This window comes from Mandrillus leucophaeus, unplaced genomic scaffold, assembly GCF_000951045.1.
Source record: "Mandrillus leucophaeus isolate KB7577 unplaced genomic scaffold, Mleu.le_1.0 Scaffold163, whole genome shotgun sequence".
In the NCBI taxonomy this organism is placed as follows: Eukaryota; Metazoa; Chordata; class Mammalia; order Primates; family Cercopithecidae; genus Mandrillus; species Mandrillus leucophaeus.
This window is the reverse complement of record NW_012101621.1, coordinates 1,160,954-1,177,783: the sequence shown is the minus strand read 5'-3', so window position 1 is coordinate 1,177,783 and position 16,830 is coordinate 1,160,954. Positions and strand designations below refer to the sequence as shown.

At 38.0% G+C, this 16,830-nt stretch overlaps 1 protein-coding gene across 3 annotated transcripts in view; it reads left to right on the top strand.

Moving 5' to 3' along the window:
- CCNB1IP1 (cyclin B1 interacting protein 1, E3 ubiquitin protein ligase) overlaps positions 1 to 16,257 on the top strand; it is a 21,432-nt gene extending 5,175 nt beyond the window's left edge. For 2 of the 3 annotated variants that reach the window (XM_011976150.1, XM_011976151.1), the window contains 5 exons: positions 2,123 to 2,200; positions 3,289 to 3,403; positions 11,442 to 11,775; positions 13,831 to 14,164; positions 15,878 to 16,257. In XM_011976150.1, coding sequence (XP_011831540.1) covers positions 11,479 to 11,775; positions 13,831 to 14,164; positions 15,878 to 16,080 — 834 coding nt within the window. In that variant the 5' untranslated portion in view covers positions 2,123 to 2,200; positions 3,289 to 3,403; positions 11,442 to 11,478 and the 3' untranslated portion in view covers positions 16,081 to 16,257. Of the gene's footprint in view, positions 1 to 2,122; positions 2,201 to 3,288; positions 3,404 to 7,688; positions 7,789 to 11,441; positions 11,776 to 13,830; positions 14,165 to 15,877 lie in introns of all 3 variants that reach the window. The other variant, XM_011976149.1, reaches the window with a different exon arrangement.
- Positions 16,258 to 16,830: the final 573 nt, after the last annotated feature.

Genomic DNA, 16,830 nt, shown 5'->3' with positions numbered 1-16,830 from the left:
GCAATGAACACTAGTACTCTGACGTGATTACTGCCCACAGTCAACAAAATGCTGGGATCATTGATTGTTTATGGAGCATTTCCAAAATACTTAGTAAATACGAAATGTCCTTTGTATGTTGGAATGACACTTGTTGAAGCATGCATGACTAGAATCCTGCAGGGGGCAGGTATCCCATATTTAGCATCAGGATTTATGTGCCAGGCTTTGTGCTATGTGTCAAAGCAAAAAGACCAGGCCTCTTGCAATCTGGGTTTTGTTTGTGAGTTGAGATTAATAGAGAAGTTGTTCCTTTCAACCTATAATTATTATCCTGTAAGAATACTTAGATCAAGTATTTTTTTTTTTATTTCCTTTTTTAAAAAATTGATTTTAGGTTTGGAGAGATCAAGGAGTTTTAAGGTAGACATTGTTAAAACTGTAGAAACCTTTCACACCATGTCTTGCTTCTTGTCTTCATTCTCTTAGTTAACCTTGAATCCTGCTGATCTGAAAACATTTTACATAGTTAAAGCATTATAGACATGTAGGGCAAGGAAGGAGTAAAATAACATTTTGATCATATCTGTCTGAGATATTTAAAATGCTTCAGTTTCTTTCCAACCTTCTGAGCTAGCTAGCATGTCATTGCATTACATTTTAAAGCAAACCATCTTTAGCTCTGCTTATTTTCTGTAGGACATACCATGGTGAAGTGAAAAGAGTATGGAGTTTTGATGGAATTGAATTTAAATCCTAGCCCTTACTAGTTAGGTGACCTTAGGAAATTTATGTAATTTTTCTGAGCCTCAATTTTCCTTGTAAATAGGGGGTTATAAAATTTAAATGATACAAATTCTATGCAGCTTGACAGATAGGATTTCTAAAGAATGATAGCCACTGCTTTCTTTCTGTCAGCTTATTTTAGACCCATTCTTAAAGGCACTGATGTCCAGCCTTCTGTTATGACGGGATGTTCTATGTTTATACTGCCAATATAGCTATTGAGTAATGAAAATGTGAGTAGGGTAATGGAGAAATTTAATTTTTAACTCTAAGTGGTTGCTTATTGGACATGCAACTTTAAGGTCCACTATGACCCACTGTTTTTGCTTCATGAAGCCTTCCTTGACCAGTCCTACTTTTTTTCTTAACCTTACTTGCTTTCTACCACTTATTTGGTGGTATGTTAATTTCTGTGAGTCTTGTCTTTCTGGCTAGATTGTATCTGAGGTTATGGATTTTTAAATCTCCACATTGCTGCATGAAAAAGCACACAGTGATAAAAGTATAACTAGTATTTTTAGCTAACAAGTTTTAGATGATCATTATAAGTAAATAAAAAAATTTTCTAGCTAGTAATTAGGTGAAGAGTAGGGAATAGTGTGAAGGTTGCCTGCAAAGATGAACTGCGCATCTAGTATGTATTTGACCTTAAAGTTCAGATTACACTCAAATGCTGGAAGAGGAAATTAAAGCAAGCCTCTTTCTTACGTTGCCATCTTGTGGCGGACTTGGGTTCCAAATGTTACTAATTCAATTTTCCTGTGTAAAGGGAAGAGTTTCTTCAGATTATTTTGACAAAGGATTACGAAGAGTAAAGGTTAAATACAATCCAGCATTGGCTCAAATGAAATTGAAACATGCTTTGAAAAAACTGACTATTTTGGATTATTTTCTCAGCTGAATCTTGCAAGTTCTTGACTCCTTTCTCTTGCGTAACTGTTTTCTTACTGTGAGACTGTTGACCTTTATAGCCTTTCAGAAGTTGGTTAGACTATTGTGCAGTTTTATCCAAACTTGTAAATTTATACAAAATTAAGCTTGTGTACAGGTCCTGCTCTGTTTTTTGTTTTTTTTTTTTTCTTGAGACAGGTCTTACTCTGTTGTCTAGGGTGGAGTACGGTGGCATGATCACAGCTCACTGTAACCTTGAACTCCTGATCTTGCCCTATTTGATATTGAGCTTGGGCATTTGCTGACATTCTCCGAAAATGAGTCAATAGTTTATATTAATGAATGGAGAGTTAAATAAAGGATGAACAGTTACTCTAATTTTTCTTGTGACTTGGTGTAGAACATGCTGGTGTGAGTTGTCATGTAATCATAACCTTTGTGAATTTATTTTTTAAAAATTTTCCAGAAATGATCCTAGGTAATTGATAGATCCTGTGGTTCAACTGGATTTCTAGATAGAAGCTGGATTCATGTGATGCCAGAGGTAAGAGTAAGAGCAAAATCTTCATTTTTACCTCATTTGGATTTCTAATCACCTAGCAAGACTTGGGACTCAGTGTTATTAGTGGATGGAATTTGGCAATTGAAAAAAATCCCCAGTTCTAACCTTAAGAGAATTTTCCTGTTTAGGGATAAGGAGCCAGTGCTGGTTTGCCCTTCCCCAGTCATTTACAGTTTGCCATGATGAAATGCATGTTAAGTCCGTGTTTCAGCTGATCAGCCTGATTAAACGCATGCTCTGAGCAGACTAAAGCTAGGGGCAAACACCTGCAATTGAATTCTGCTTGCTGGAATTAATACTGGGATTTAGTCTGTAATCCCAAGTGATTCTTAAACCTTAATAAATTATGAATTTATATATAATAAATTTATACAAATAATAAGTTAGGAATTTGAGACTAATTTATTGTGCTTTGATCTTTTGTGATATCTCTATAAGCCCAAAAAATCACTTTTGTGAGTTAGAACTAGGGTCAGGAATCCTTAATCTAAAAGTTCAAACACTACAGAAAAAGCACTGGCAACTGGTATAATTCTATAGGCAATTTAGCCTGGCAGTTTTAAACCAATCACTATTTTATCAGTCTATACATATAGATTAAGGGAAACAGAGTTGGTTAAATCAATTTTGTGAAGATACAATACAACACTATATAGTCACTTAAAAGTTATGATACAGGTTTATGTTTATTGAAATAGAATGATATTCATGACACATGAAAAACATTATAGAGCAATGTGTTTCTGCTTAAATATTTTTATATGTATATGTTTGCTTAAGAAATCAGAAAGGATATATATACTAAAATACTAGCGGTTATTTTCTCTAGAATTGAGTTCTACAAGTAATCTTGTATTATTATAAACCTATTTTCTAATTTTATTGTATTCATGTATTGTAATATTTTAAAAGTTATTTTAAGTAACTTAGGACAAGCTTATATTCTTTACCCATGCCTGCATTTTCAGCAGAGAATTAGGTAGAAAGAAGGGTGAAATACGGGAAATACAAACAACTCAAAGTAATATCAGGACTTGAAATAATTTTTTAGCTTTTGTTGTCTTTTGCAGAAGTAAAATTTCGAGAGACTGAAACCAGATCTGAGTCTCACTGTTCCAGTCTGGACCTCTTTGGTGCTGTAAATCCTGGATATACAGTAGATGATTACTACATTTTTCTTTTATGGTAAGGCTTACGTTGATATTGAGAAGCTTTGACATATATATGAGTCTTTGAAAATTCAGGTTTGTGACTTCGTGGCCAGCTGCTAAGGTGCTATAAGTTTCATTTTTTAAAAGTCAGTTGAGGCCAGGTGTGGTGGCTCATGCCCGTAATCCTAGCACTTTGGGTGGCCAAGGTGGATGGATTGTCTGAGCACAGGAGTTTGAGACCAGACTGGCCAACATGGCAAACCCCATCTCTACTAAAAAAATACAAAAAATTAGCTGGGCGTGGTGGTGTGCGCCTGTAGTCCCAGCTACTCAGGAGGCTGAGGCAGGATAATTGCTTGCACCCAGGAGGCAGAAATTGCAGTGAGCAGACATAGTGCAACTGTACTCCAGCCTGGGTGACAGCGAGATTCCATCTCCAAAAAAACAAAAACAAAAACAAAAACAAAAAAGTCAATTAAAGATGTTGAGAAGTAGCATAGTATAGTATATATATGGGTTCTGGAGTCAGACTGGGTTCAAACTCATGCTCTCTATCACTTCACCAGTTATGCAGTATTGGCAAGTTTCCTAATTATCTGTGTCTTAGTTTTATATTTTATATTTATATTTTAGAGAATGGCAATAGTATTTGACTCAGGGTGGTTATTTTGAAGATTAAATTAGTAAGGGTGTGGGTAAAGCATATGATAAATGCTCAGTTTGATGTTAACTATTTTGTCTTCAGAATCCATGTTTATATTTCTCTTAGATTCTGTACTACCTGGCAGTTTTTGACATCTGCATAATAGATTGACGAAAATTCTTTGTTTTGGCCTGACGTGATGGCTCACGCCTGTAATCCTAGCACTTTGGGAGGCGAAGTGGGCAGATCACCTGAGGTCAGGAGTTCAAGACCAGCCTGGCTAACATGGTGAAACCTTGTTTCTACCTAAAATACAAAAATTAGCTGGGTGTGGTGGTGTGCACCTATAATCCCAGCTACTCGGGAGGCTGAGGCAGGAGAATCGCTTGAACTTGGGAGGCAAAGGTTGCAGTGAGCTGAGATCGTATCACTGCACTCTAGCCTAGGTGACAGAGCTAGACTTCATCTCCAAAAAAAAAAAAAAAAACGAGGAAATTCTTTGTTTTTATTGCTTATATATCTTTCTGTTAATTAGACTACCCCTCATTACCTTCACCCTGCCCCTCAAAACTTAATTAAGTTCTAGAATTAGTCACAGGCACTATAGTGTGTATCTTTATATAATTGTTGGAATAACATTTTCTTTAGTTGATTAATCTTGATTTTGGTACTAACTTTTTATCTAGTTCCTCATTTTGCCTTGCCGAATCAATTGATCCTTAATGATCTCTTCTAGTTCTTACTTAGATGTAGTGATTCCTATCTTATAAGAGTCTCTTGATGTCTTTTTTTTTTTTGAGACAGGGTCTCACTTCATTGCCCAGGCTGGACTGCAGTGGCACAATCAGGGCTCACTGAAGCCCCAGCTTCCCAGCCTCAGGTGATTCTCTCACCTCAGGCTCCCAAGTAGCTGGGACCACAGGCCACCATGCCTGGCTAATTTTTTGTATTTTTTGTAGAGATGGGGTTTTGCCATGTTGCCCAGGTTGGGATGTCTTTATTTTTTATAAACGTTTCTTAAATTAATGTGGTTGGAGGTAAACTTTGATGGCTGTTCCTCTCACTGCTTGGAGCCTTAGGCAGTGGGATTTTGATCCATCATATATCAAAAATGGCTTATCTTCACTCAGGGCACCATGAGGATGGGCTGGCTGTCCGTTAGTGCCTTCTGATTTTTGCGGAGTCAAACAATTACTAAACGGGTGGTGATTCTAGATTAAGAAAATATACCTGTGATTAAAAAAATAAAAGAAGCAGCCTAGTTTCAAAACATGAGCATATAGTAATTAGATAGCTCTCATCTAGCGCTATGAAAGAAAGCCAGTTGGTTCTGGGAGTTACTGAAACATTATACTATAAAGTCATTCATGTTCAAATTTTAAATGGTTTACTTGGTTTTCTAGAGTGGTTGCTCACACAAGTCAGGGCAGTTTTAAAAATACACTTTTTGGTTGGGTGCGGTGGCTCACACCTGTAATACCAGCACTTTAGGAAGCTGACGTGGATGGATCACCTGAGGTCAGGAGTTCAAGACCAGCCTGGCCAACATGGTGAAACCCTGTCTCTACTAAAAATACAAAAATTAGCTGGGCATAGTGGTGCGCACCTGTAGTCCCAGCTACTTGGGAAGCTGAGGCAAGAGAATCGCTTGAACCTGGGAGGTGGAGATTGCAGTAAGCCAAGATTGTGCCACTGCACTCCAACCTGGGTGATAGAGTGAGATACTCCATCTCAAAAAAAAAAAAAAATTATACATATAACTTTTCTTTGCAGTATGAAGATAGATAATTCTTCAAGTTAAAGATGGACTTTTCTCACCAGAAATGGCTTTATGGAATCAATTTGCAAAAATGTAAGAGGTGGCAAAGGAAAGAATAAAATAATATTTTCATTTTCTTCTGTCATTCTTAGATCGTTTGGTAGATTGTAAACTCCATGAAAGCAGGATACCTTCTTTTCCCCTAAGACCTGGCCCAGAAGAGATACCAAAAAAATATTTGCTTATATACTAACCTAGTCTCTGGGTGTGGGAGCCATAGAGGGTTCAGGGTGGGGCGGGGGGAAAGGTGGGGGAAGCCCTGATTGACAAAACACGGCGGTTTCCAAAAGGAATTCTTGGCATGTGTACTCAAGGAGACATGTATGGAACGTTCACTGTGGTATTGTTTTTAATTGTAAAACCTGGAATCAATGCCTATTATAAGAATGACTGCCAAAACCAATCTATTTATGTGAGGAATAGATATATAAAAGCTTACTGGTATTTAAAAATCTTTTATTGTTAATATTTTATTTACAATCTTACTTGATATTTATCATTGACTTAAATTGCACATACCACTCAGGTATGGTTAAAAACTCATTTCTGCTTCATGTTGAAATATTCTCAATTGTTTTGGCTAAAGTATACTGTCCTATATGCTGTGTTTACTTCCATGATGGTATATTTAAATACAAGGGGTACAAAATAAAAATCCAAGTATTGAAAGTCTGGTATACTTCACTGTTTTTGTAATGAGATTTAATACTCATGCTTATACCAGAATCTCACAAATGGTATGCAACTGTAATAACTTGTGTTGGCCAGAATATGAAACCTATTCTTTAGATTAAGATTCTTGAAATTGCTTCATCAATAATATACAGTTCATGAATATTCAGTAGTTTGTCTGAAAATAGTAAACAAATGAGTTAAACCATTTCATAAATTACAAGAAATAGGTCTTCAGGTTGTCAGACTTTTCTGTCTGTTGCAAATCTCAACTTTTGGCTATAAAAACAAGGTATCAAAACAAACAGGAAGTTACTTCTATGTGTTCAAATATAGCACAACTACCACTTGAAACTCAATGCCTTTTCTCCTTCATTATAATATCTTCAGACTGCTTTTCTCTATATAGATTCTCATGGAAAGTATTTCTTTTCTTTTCTTTTTTTTTGAGATGGAGTTTTGCTCTTGTTGCCCAGGCTGGAGTGCAATGGCATGATCTCGGCTCACCGCAACCTCCACCTTCCAGGTTCAAGCTATTCTCCTGCCTCAGCCTCCTGAGTAGCTGGGACAGGCATGCACCACCACTCCCAGCTAATTTTTGTATTTTTAGTAGAGACGGGGTTTCTCCACGTTGGTCAGGCTGGTCTCGAACTTCCAGCCTCAGGTGATCTGCCCATCTCGGCCTCCCAAAGTGCTGGGATTATAGGTGTGAGCCATTGCGCCTGGCCTGATTCTAATGGAAAGTATTTCATATCTATAATTTTTTTTTTGTTTGTTTGAGATGGAGTCTGACTTTGTTGCCTAGACTGGAGTGCAGTGGTGCAATCTCGGCTCACTGCAACCTCCGCCTCCCGGGTTCAGGCTATTCTCCTGCCTCAACCTCCTGAGTAGCTGGGATTACAGGTGCCCACCACCATACCCAGCTAATTTTTGTGTTTTTTCGTAGAGATGGGGTTTGATCATATTAGCCAGGCTGGACTCCTGACCTCAGATGATCCACCTGCCTTGGCCTCCCAAAGAGCTGGAATATGATTTTGTTATTTTGAGTAGTTTTGTCTTTGTGGTTGGTTGCCTTGTTTTGTATAGTCAATAAATATGATTAAATATCATTCTAAAAGCAATGAAATACAACATTCCTAATATTTTGATGCATATTTTATCCCTTGCATGGTAAATATAACCTAGGAATGTTATAGACTAGACTACCACTCCATCAAATAGTGAAGTTGTTGGAATGTTTGCTTTCTTGAATGTTGTGGTCACTCTGGCCTTCACAACTCTTATTGTAAGTTATTCAGACTCTTTATGTTGGGAAGAATGAGTTAAGTTGTATGTATGAAAAGCAAAACTTTAAAACTATTGAAAAGCAAGAGTGTGATATTGGAGTAGACATAAGTACAAAAAGGGAAAGTTGATACATTTGTGTACACTAAAATTCAAATTTATGTTTGCATGCCATATTACTGTTAAATGACTCCATATAAATTAAGAAAATCATCAAAGGATGTGAACAGGCAAATCACAGATGAGGATCCCTGAGTAGTCATTCAGATGAAAAAATGCTCACTCTTACGAGTAATGAAAGAGTTGTACATTAAAACAACACTGAGATACCATTTCACTGTCATCAGATAGACAACAATGAAATAAAATAAAACAACTTGACATGTCTGCATGTTGCTGACTTTATAGCACTGGGCTCTTGTATACTTTGCTGGTGGCAGTGAAATTTATGCCTTTACTTTGGAGAGTGGTTTGGCAACATTTAGTTGATTTGAAGTTGCTTATATACTAACCCAGTCTCTGGGTGTTATATTCTAGAGGAATTTTTGGCATGTGTACTCAAGGAGACATGTACAGAATGTTCATTGCAGTATTGTTTTTAATTGTAAAAACCCACAATCAATGTCTATTAGAAGAATGGATAAATTGTAGCATATTTGCAGTACATGGTGTTAAAATGAATTAATGTTAAGTATGTATTAACTTAAATACATCTCCAGGAAGTGATCATGGTGCAGTACAAAGGCTAGGATCACAAAGTTAGGTACTAGTCAAATTAGAATATTTTGCATTTTTCAACTTTAAATTAGTTGTACTTTTTTTGTATTAATATTTCTACATTTGGCATAGTTAAAACCAGAATTCACACAAAAGGCTCGAACAGCCAAAAACAGATGTTAGGGAGTACATGGTTCACACATGAAGATTTCATTTTTTTGAAACTGGTTTATACCAGAATTAAGTTACTACTTTAAAGTTATCAGAATATATTTTAGGAAATGTACAAAGGCCTAGTTACTCTGAACCAGTTGACAAACCTTGTAGGAAGTTGTACAGTTCTTGACAGTTTTTTGTTTGAAGGAAAAAGATTTGATATTATGGTTTGGCACTACTCAGAAAGGGGTTTGCAGGGTTTGATGTCCATTGTGTGGCTAATTGCATCTGTTACTAATTCATAATAGGGTCACAACATCTGGAAGGATGGCTACAAAAGACGGTATAAGACTGGGCATGGTGGCGCACACCTGTAATCCCAGCACATTGGGAGGCCGAGGTGGGTGGATCACTTGAGGTCAAGAGTTTGAAACCAGCTTGGCCAACATGGCGAGACCCTGTGTCTACTAAAAATACAAAAATTTGCTGGGTGTGGTGGCAGGCGCCTGTAATCCCAGCTACTCGGGAGGCTGAGGCAGGAGAATCGCTTGAACCTGGAAGGCGGAGGTTGAAGTGAGCCGAGATCATATCACAGCACTCCAGCCTGGGCGACAGAGTGAGACCCTATCTGGAAAAGAAAAAAAAGCTTCATTAAGGTTTATATTCTGAGGACCCTTCTAGCTTTCCTCTTCAGGTTAATTTTTAATCTGAATTCTAACATCCATATAGATCAAGCAGAAAATAATTACCTACAGCAGCTGCTATAGGTAATGCCTGGACCTGCCAGCAGTTCCAGGAGAGCACGCAGGTAGGTCACCTCAAAGTTGTGACCCTCAATACTACCGCTTAATTTTTTTTTTTTTTTTTAAATGGAGTGTGGCTCTTGTTGCCCTGGCTGGAGTGCAATGGTGCGATCTCGGCTCACTGCAACCTTTGCCTCCCGGGTTCAAGTGATTTTCCTGCCTCAGCCTCCGGAGTAGCTGGGATTACAGGTGTCCGCCACCACGCCCAGCTAATTTTTGTATTTTAGTAGAGACGGGGTTTCATCATGTTGGCCACGCTGGTCTTGAACTCCACACCTCAGGTGATCCGCTCACCTCAGCCTGCCAAAGTGTTGGGATTACAGGCGTGAGCCACCGCCCCCAGCCCACTATCGCTTAATGTAAAGCCCTGTAAATGCATGTTTGCAATGCAGACTCAAAGAAAATTATAACTTCCTTAAATATGTATAGAGGATGTGTGAGAGCTGGAAAGATGTCTAGTCCAAGGTGGATAAAAAACAAAATGGTGGATTACCCCAACTTGGAGGTGCCAGCCGTCCAATTACAGCTGTCACACCGTTTCTGGGAATTTCTCCTGATTCTTAGAAAGCCAGAGCTGCCCGCCGCACCTCCACAGGGCCTGGCAGGTCCCAGGATGCTTCGGGGCAACCCTACGCACGCGCGCTCTGGTGTAGTTCCCTGAAGTACTCGCGCGCAGAGAATCCTGGAATCTTCGCTTGTGGAGCTGTGGAGGCAACGGAGTTTTTCCGCGCTTTTTCTTTCAGCCTCAGATTAAGTATCATTTGTTATTATTATTTTCTCTACTGAGCGCGGAAAGCTGACTGAAAATTCCAGAGTGAAATTTCTGTGGGGCTGTTTCTCTAAAACTTGGCCCTCACGCAGCTTGTACAGCCATTAGATAGGCGCTTACTCCCAGCTGGTGGAAGATTCGAATTAGCTGCGCCTCTCTTGCCTGAGCGAGGGCTCAGCTTTAAAGCTTCCCAGCTCCCCTGCTTCGCCTCTGCCCCCTACTCTGCCGGACGTAAAATAGGCCTCTTAACTGTGGCTGCCAGGTGACACACCTGAGGAAACTCACTGAGCGGGGCTACTGGGATAAAGGTGTCCTAGTGTTCCTTTCTGTCGACCCGGAGGGCCAAGGCAACTTTTTTTTTTTTTTTTCTCTCTGAGGTGGAGTCTCGCTCTGTCGCCGGCTGGAGTGCAATGGCGCGATCTCGGCTCACTGCAACCTCCGCCTCCCGGGTTCAAACGATTCTCCTGCCTTAGCCTCCTAAATAGTTGGGACTACAGGCGCACGCCACCACGCCAGGCTAATTTTTTGTATTTTTGGTAGAGACGGGGTTTCACCATGTTAGTCAGGCTGGTGTTGAACTCCTGACCTCGTGATCCGTCTGCCTCGGCCTCCCAAAGTGCTGGGATTATACAGGGGTGAGCCACTGCGCCCGGCCTATATATTGGTTTTGAGACAGATTCTTGCTCTGTCGCCCAGGCTGGAGTGCAGTGGCGCGATCTCGGTTCACTGCGACCTCTGTCTCCCGGATTCAAGTGATTCTCCTGCCTTAGCCTCCCTAGTAGCTGCGACTACAGGCTTGAGCCACCACGCCTGGCTAATTTTTGTATTTTTAATAGAGACTGGGTTTCCCCATGTTGGCCAGGCTGGTCTCGAACTCCTGACCTGCCTGCCTTGGCCTCCCAAAGTGCTGGGATTACAGGCGTGAGCCACCGCCCATGGCCCACGTATATATTATTTTTGACTTTAGCAAGATCTGTAACCACCTTTATCTTTATCCTTAAAGTGTTTTTAGAAAACCGGACAAACAAGGAGCACAATTAATATTATTGAGTAACTGAAATCAATATATCAATTATACTAAATACAAGGAATATAATAAAATGTGCAGTATTTTATAATAAAAACATGCATGTTATATTTATTTTTTACTTGTTATTTATTTTATTTTTATTGCAATTTAACTTGGCCTTTTTATTTACCCCTTATTAGGACACTCTTCAGCTTCTGGAGACCTCACTATCCTATTATGTCTTTGTGTGAAGACATGCTGCTTTGTAATTATCGAAAGTGTCGCATCAAACTCTCTGGCTATGCATGGGTCACTGCCTGCTCTCACATCTTCTGTGATCAGCATGGCAGTGGTGAGTTTAGTCGCTCACCAGCTATCTGTCCTGCCTGCAACAGTACCCTTTCTGGAAAGCTAGATATTGTCCGCACAGAACTCAGTCCATCAGAGGAATATAAAGCTATGGTATTGGCAGGACTGCGACCAGAGATCGTGTTGGACATTAGCTCCCGAGCACTGGCCTTCTGGACATATCAGGTTAGTGCTTAGTCTAGTTTCTTTTGAACATATAATTTCAGGCATTTGTGGGAGCTTCTAGTGTCTTTTCTTCATTATTTTATATTTATTTTTTATGAGTATATGAGAAACTGTCTTATTAGCTTGTTTTGTTTTCAATAATGTTTATTGTTGAAAATCAAAAGGAAGAAAATTAAAGCACTCATAATTCCATCACTCAGATATAACCATTGTTGATATTTTGGGTACACACACACGTGCACACACACACACACTCTGTCTTCTGTATAAAAGTAAGATAATAACACACACACTGTTTTATTGTTAGAGTTGACAATATATTATATCTGGTATGTATTTTTCTTTCTTTTGAGATGGGGTTTTCTTGTGTTGCCCAGGCTAGTCTCTAACTCCTGGGTTCAAGCCATTCTTCTGCCTCAGGCTCCTGAGTAGCCTATGCTCCACTGGGTGTGAATATCTTGTTAAATATTTTTTAGTTAACTATTCTATAATCATATTTTAATGGTTATATTGTTTTTAGCATAATTTATTTCCAAGTTATTAAAATACTATGATAAGCATTCTTATCAAATAACACATCCTTAACTTCTTCCCTTTATGATTTCTACTTTTAGTATTTCCTTTGAAAGACCTCCCTGTGGATAACTTTAAGCATGTCCTTGAATGTATTGTTATATCTTACATATACTCTTATACTTATTAAGGATGTTTGTCATCTGTCAAGTAACTTTTTATTATATTTTTCTGGGTAAGTTGTTTCTCTTACATGCTCCTGTAGTTTTCAACTCCTTTGGTTAAATACCAAATAGTGTTTTTGCTGGCTTATGTGGTAAGAGTATGTTTATTTTTGTAAGCAACTGCCAAATTGTCTTCCAAAGTGGCTGTACCGTTTTATATTGCCAGCAGCAATGAGTGAGAACCTGTTGCTCCACATCTTTGCCAGAAGTTGGTATTGTCAATGTTCTGGATCTTGGCTAGTTTAATAGGTGTATAGTGGTATCTCATTTTAATTTCCATGTCTCTGATGACATACGATGTGGAGCATCTTTTCATATGCTTTTTTGCCTTTTTTTTTGGTGAGGTGTATATGAAGTTTTTGATCTATTTTTAAATTTTTTTAATTGTTGAGTTTTAAGTGTTCTTTGTATCCTTACTGCGTTTGAAGTATTCTTTGATCCTTTCTCAGAGCTATCTTTTGCAAATATACTCTCCTGATCCGTGGCTTGTCATTTCATTCTCTTACAGGGTCTTTCACAGAGCAGAGATTTTTAACTTTAATGAAGTCCTGCTTATCAATTTTCTCTTTCATGGATTATACCTTTGGTATATTTTAAAAGTCACTGCCAAATCCAAGATCATCTAGATTTTATCCTATGTTATCTTCTGGGAGTTTTATAGTTTTGCATTTTACATTTAAGTCTGTAAACCATTTTGAGTTTATTTTTGCGAAAAGCGTAAGATCTGTCTAGATTCATTGGGTCCTCAGTTTTTTTCTGGCTATTCACCAGAGGCTGTTAGTTACTTGCCTCTTGGGCCTTCCTGACATGGCTGCTTGCTTCCTCAAAGCCAGCAAGGGGGTGTGTCTCGTAGTAAGACAGACCTTATAGTCTTAGGTAATATACTTACGAAGTGACAACCTGTCACATTTTATGTAGTATTGTAGTCACAGGTCCTGCCCAGAGACAATGATAATTTGGGGTTGTCTTAGAGTCTGTTCTTCATGCTCTGGATGACTTGAAAAATGGGATTATATTTCTTAAAAACCTTTGGAAAACATGTCACTTGTTAAAGTAAGACAAATACTCAGTTCTTTTGGTGGTATAAAGTTAGTGGTTTGAGAGTATTCTTCCAGACTTTTTTTCTGTGCATTTAATAACATAACTTATTGTTTTCTGTGCCTCATTGTGTATCCTGATTGCTTCTTAAACTGGGTTCTAAATGTTAAAATAACATCCCTATATAAGCATCTTTCTTTTCCTTTTGTGTTTGTATAATATTTTACAATGTATAACTTTGTACCCCATACCTTAAAAATCTTTTTTCTTTTGGAACCAGGTACATCAGGAACGTCTTTATCAAGAATACAATTTCAGCAAGGCTGAGGGCCATCTGAAACAGATGGAGAAGATATATACTCAGCAAATACAAAGCAAGGATGTAGAATTGACCTCTATGAAAGGGGAGGTCACCTCCATGAAGAAAGTACTAGAAGAATACAAGAAAAAGTTCAGTGACATCTCTGAGAAACTTATGGAGCGCAATCGTCAGTATCAAAAGCTCCAAGGCCTCTATGATAGCCTTAGGTTACGAAACATCACTATTGCTAACCATGAAGGCACCCTTGAACCATCCATGATTGCACAGTCTGGTGTTCTTGGCTTCCCCTTAGGTAAGAAAGGACATGTGATATCCAGTGTCTATTCTTTAAATCAATGATTTTTTATACTGCTCTGCCCACTTCCAAGCATTCAGTGGAGATGATAAGGGTCTTGAGTTGTGGTAGGCTATGAATTCTTCACCCATGTTTCAACCTGTACATCATTGCTTTTATCTATTGTATTTGCTTACATTTAAATTAAAGCTTTAATTTGAGCAGAGTTAATCTCTGCAAAATGAAAGTTTGCAAATTGCTGCATTAAATTAAAAGCTACGTAGTTGTAGTGATAATAATATTAACTGTCATTTATTGATTCCTAAGTGCTAGGCACTGTTTTAAGTGTTTTATATAAATTCATATAATTTACAAAACTTTATGAAGTAAGTATTATTATCCTTTTATACAGATGAGAAAGCTGAGGCACAGAAAGTTAAGTAATTTGGTCAATATCACTAACCTGTTTTCAGAGCCTATACTCTTAACCATTTGCTATCCTCCAAGAAGGCCATGTTTCGATTTTTTTCACCTGCCAATACTGATTGTACAGTTCTTAAGTTGTCAGTTTGGTTGTTTTGTTCTTTTGTTTAATCATTTTTCCATTTATCGAATATTTATCTAATATGTTTTATGTACCAGGTTGTTAGGTATGATCCTAACTAATGAAGATATAAAGATTATCCAAATAGGATTCTTTCTTTCTGGAAATCACAATCTAGCATGATTCCATCTCTTGTCTGCTTGTTAGGTGCCTTGCAGATGAAATTAATCTCATATCTTCCTGCGCTCTCTCCTTTATACTACTCTTTATGCAACAAAATCCAATAGGTTTTTGCTATACTATTAATGGAAATTGTTTTTGGCATACAAAAAAGTGAAGCTTCTTGTGCTGGACTATCCTAATACTCATTTTTGGATATTTACTATAGGCTGAGGAAGAAGATTTAATAGGGGAGGAGATGATGTCTTAGAAAAATTGTGAGGTGGTCAGGTGCAGCCCAGCGCTTTGGGAGGTTGAGGTGGTAGAATCACTTGAGCCCAGGAGTTTGAGACCAGCCTGGGCAATATAGTGAGACCCTGTCTCTACAAAAAAAAGGTGGGGAGCAGGTATGAGATGATGAGATGAGGAATATCAGATATAAGAATAAAAACCTAAATATCTGCTTAACTTTCAGTTTTACTTACATAATGTAATTTAGTCAGAGTTACTGTAAATGGCATTATAGATATTTTTTTCTTGTCACTGTCCACTTGTCTTATTTTTTTCATATTCACCAGTTCTTTCCCATTCCTTTTTTTGTACACAGTTAACCTCTTTATCTCCTGCTACCACTGTTAGCTTGAAGGATATATAGTCAGCATTTTCCTTTAGTTATTTGATCCTTTAAAACCTGTAAAAGCCAAGGAAGGGTTCAGTGGAAGTAGTTAAATGTTCATTTAATCAGATCTGTTATCTGCTTTGTCTTAATCCTATGCTAATTGATATTGGGTCATGGTATATGCCAATATTTCATCGTTATATTTTTTCTAGAACGTTTATTGCAATGTTTTTTAAAAAGATTATTCTTAACCTGGGGCAAAAGATTTTATATGTCTGTTTTTTTCTAAGACAAATACTGGAGGAAAAAAAATATATTCATATATATATATATTTGATGATTCCTCTGAAGTAGATTATGTAGATAACAAATGAATAAAATTATGTTTTTCCCTTTTTTTCCCTACTAGGTAACAACTCCAGGTTTCCTTTGGATAATACACCTGTTCGAAATCGGGGCGATGGAGATGGAGATTTTCAGTTCAAACCATTTTTTGTGGGTTCTCCCACAGCACCTGAACCCAGCAACAGCTTTTTTAGTTTTGCCTCTCCAAGTCGTGAATTAGAGCAGCGGCAAGTTTCTAGCAGGGCCTTCAAAGTAAAAAGAATTTGAGCCACGCATGGTGTCACACACCTGTGATCCCAGCTACTTAGGAGGTTGAGGCTGAGAGGATCCCTTGAGCCCAGGAGTCTGAGGCTATAGTGATCTAAGATCATGCCACTGCACTCCAGCTTGGGCAACAGAGTGAGACCCTGTTTCTAAAAAAATAAAGATAATTTAGCTAACTTTGCAGAATGTTTCTATGTTCCTCTTTAGTGATTTCATTTAGCAAATCTTTTTCCTAGTTAGGACTCCTCAGCTTCCCTGTGCTTTTAAATCTCTGAAGTTGTCTTCACATTATCGATATAACACTCATTGGCAGTGGGGAGTGGTTTAGAGTCTGGTTTCTTTGTTTCTATTATTTAAAGCATAAGCATTTTATTAATCTAAATTCCATTGTGAACTGCTGAATTTTCATCCCTGGTGGGAAGGTCACAATAGTATTTGTTTCAATAGATAACTGTTTCTCCCTGGGCTGTTTCTGACTGAGCTGTGTTGTTTATGCCTTAAGTACCTGTGTTATATGCTACATGTCGCTTTGAATTCTGGTATTTATGCATATCTGTATATGTAAGTATGTTAATGTACACTGATATTTTGCTGTATTTGTCAGTATGTTTATGTGAAAATTTTGGTCTTGGAAAATGGTGGGTGATGTGTGGCTTGTTATTTGGGTATGTGTATTTATTTGTATATATTTATGTATTTACCTTCATGTTAACTTGTTTGGAGGTGTGCTTATGTCAGTGAACGAGAGTACAA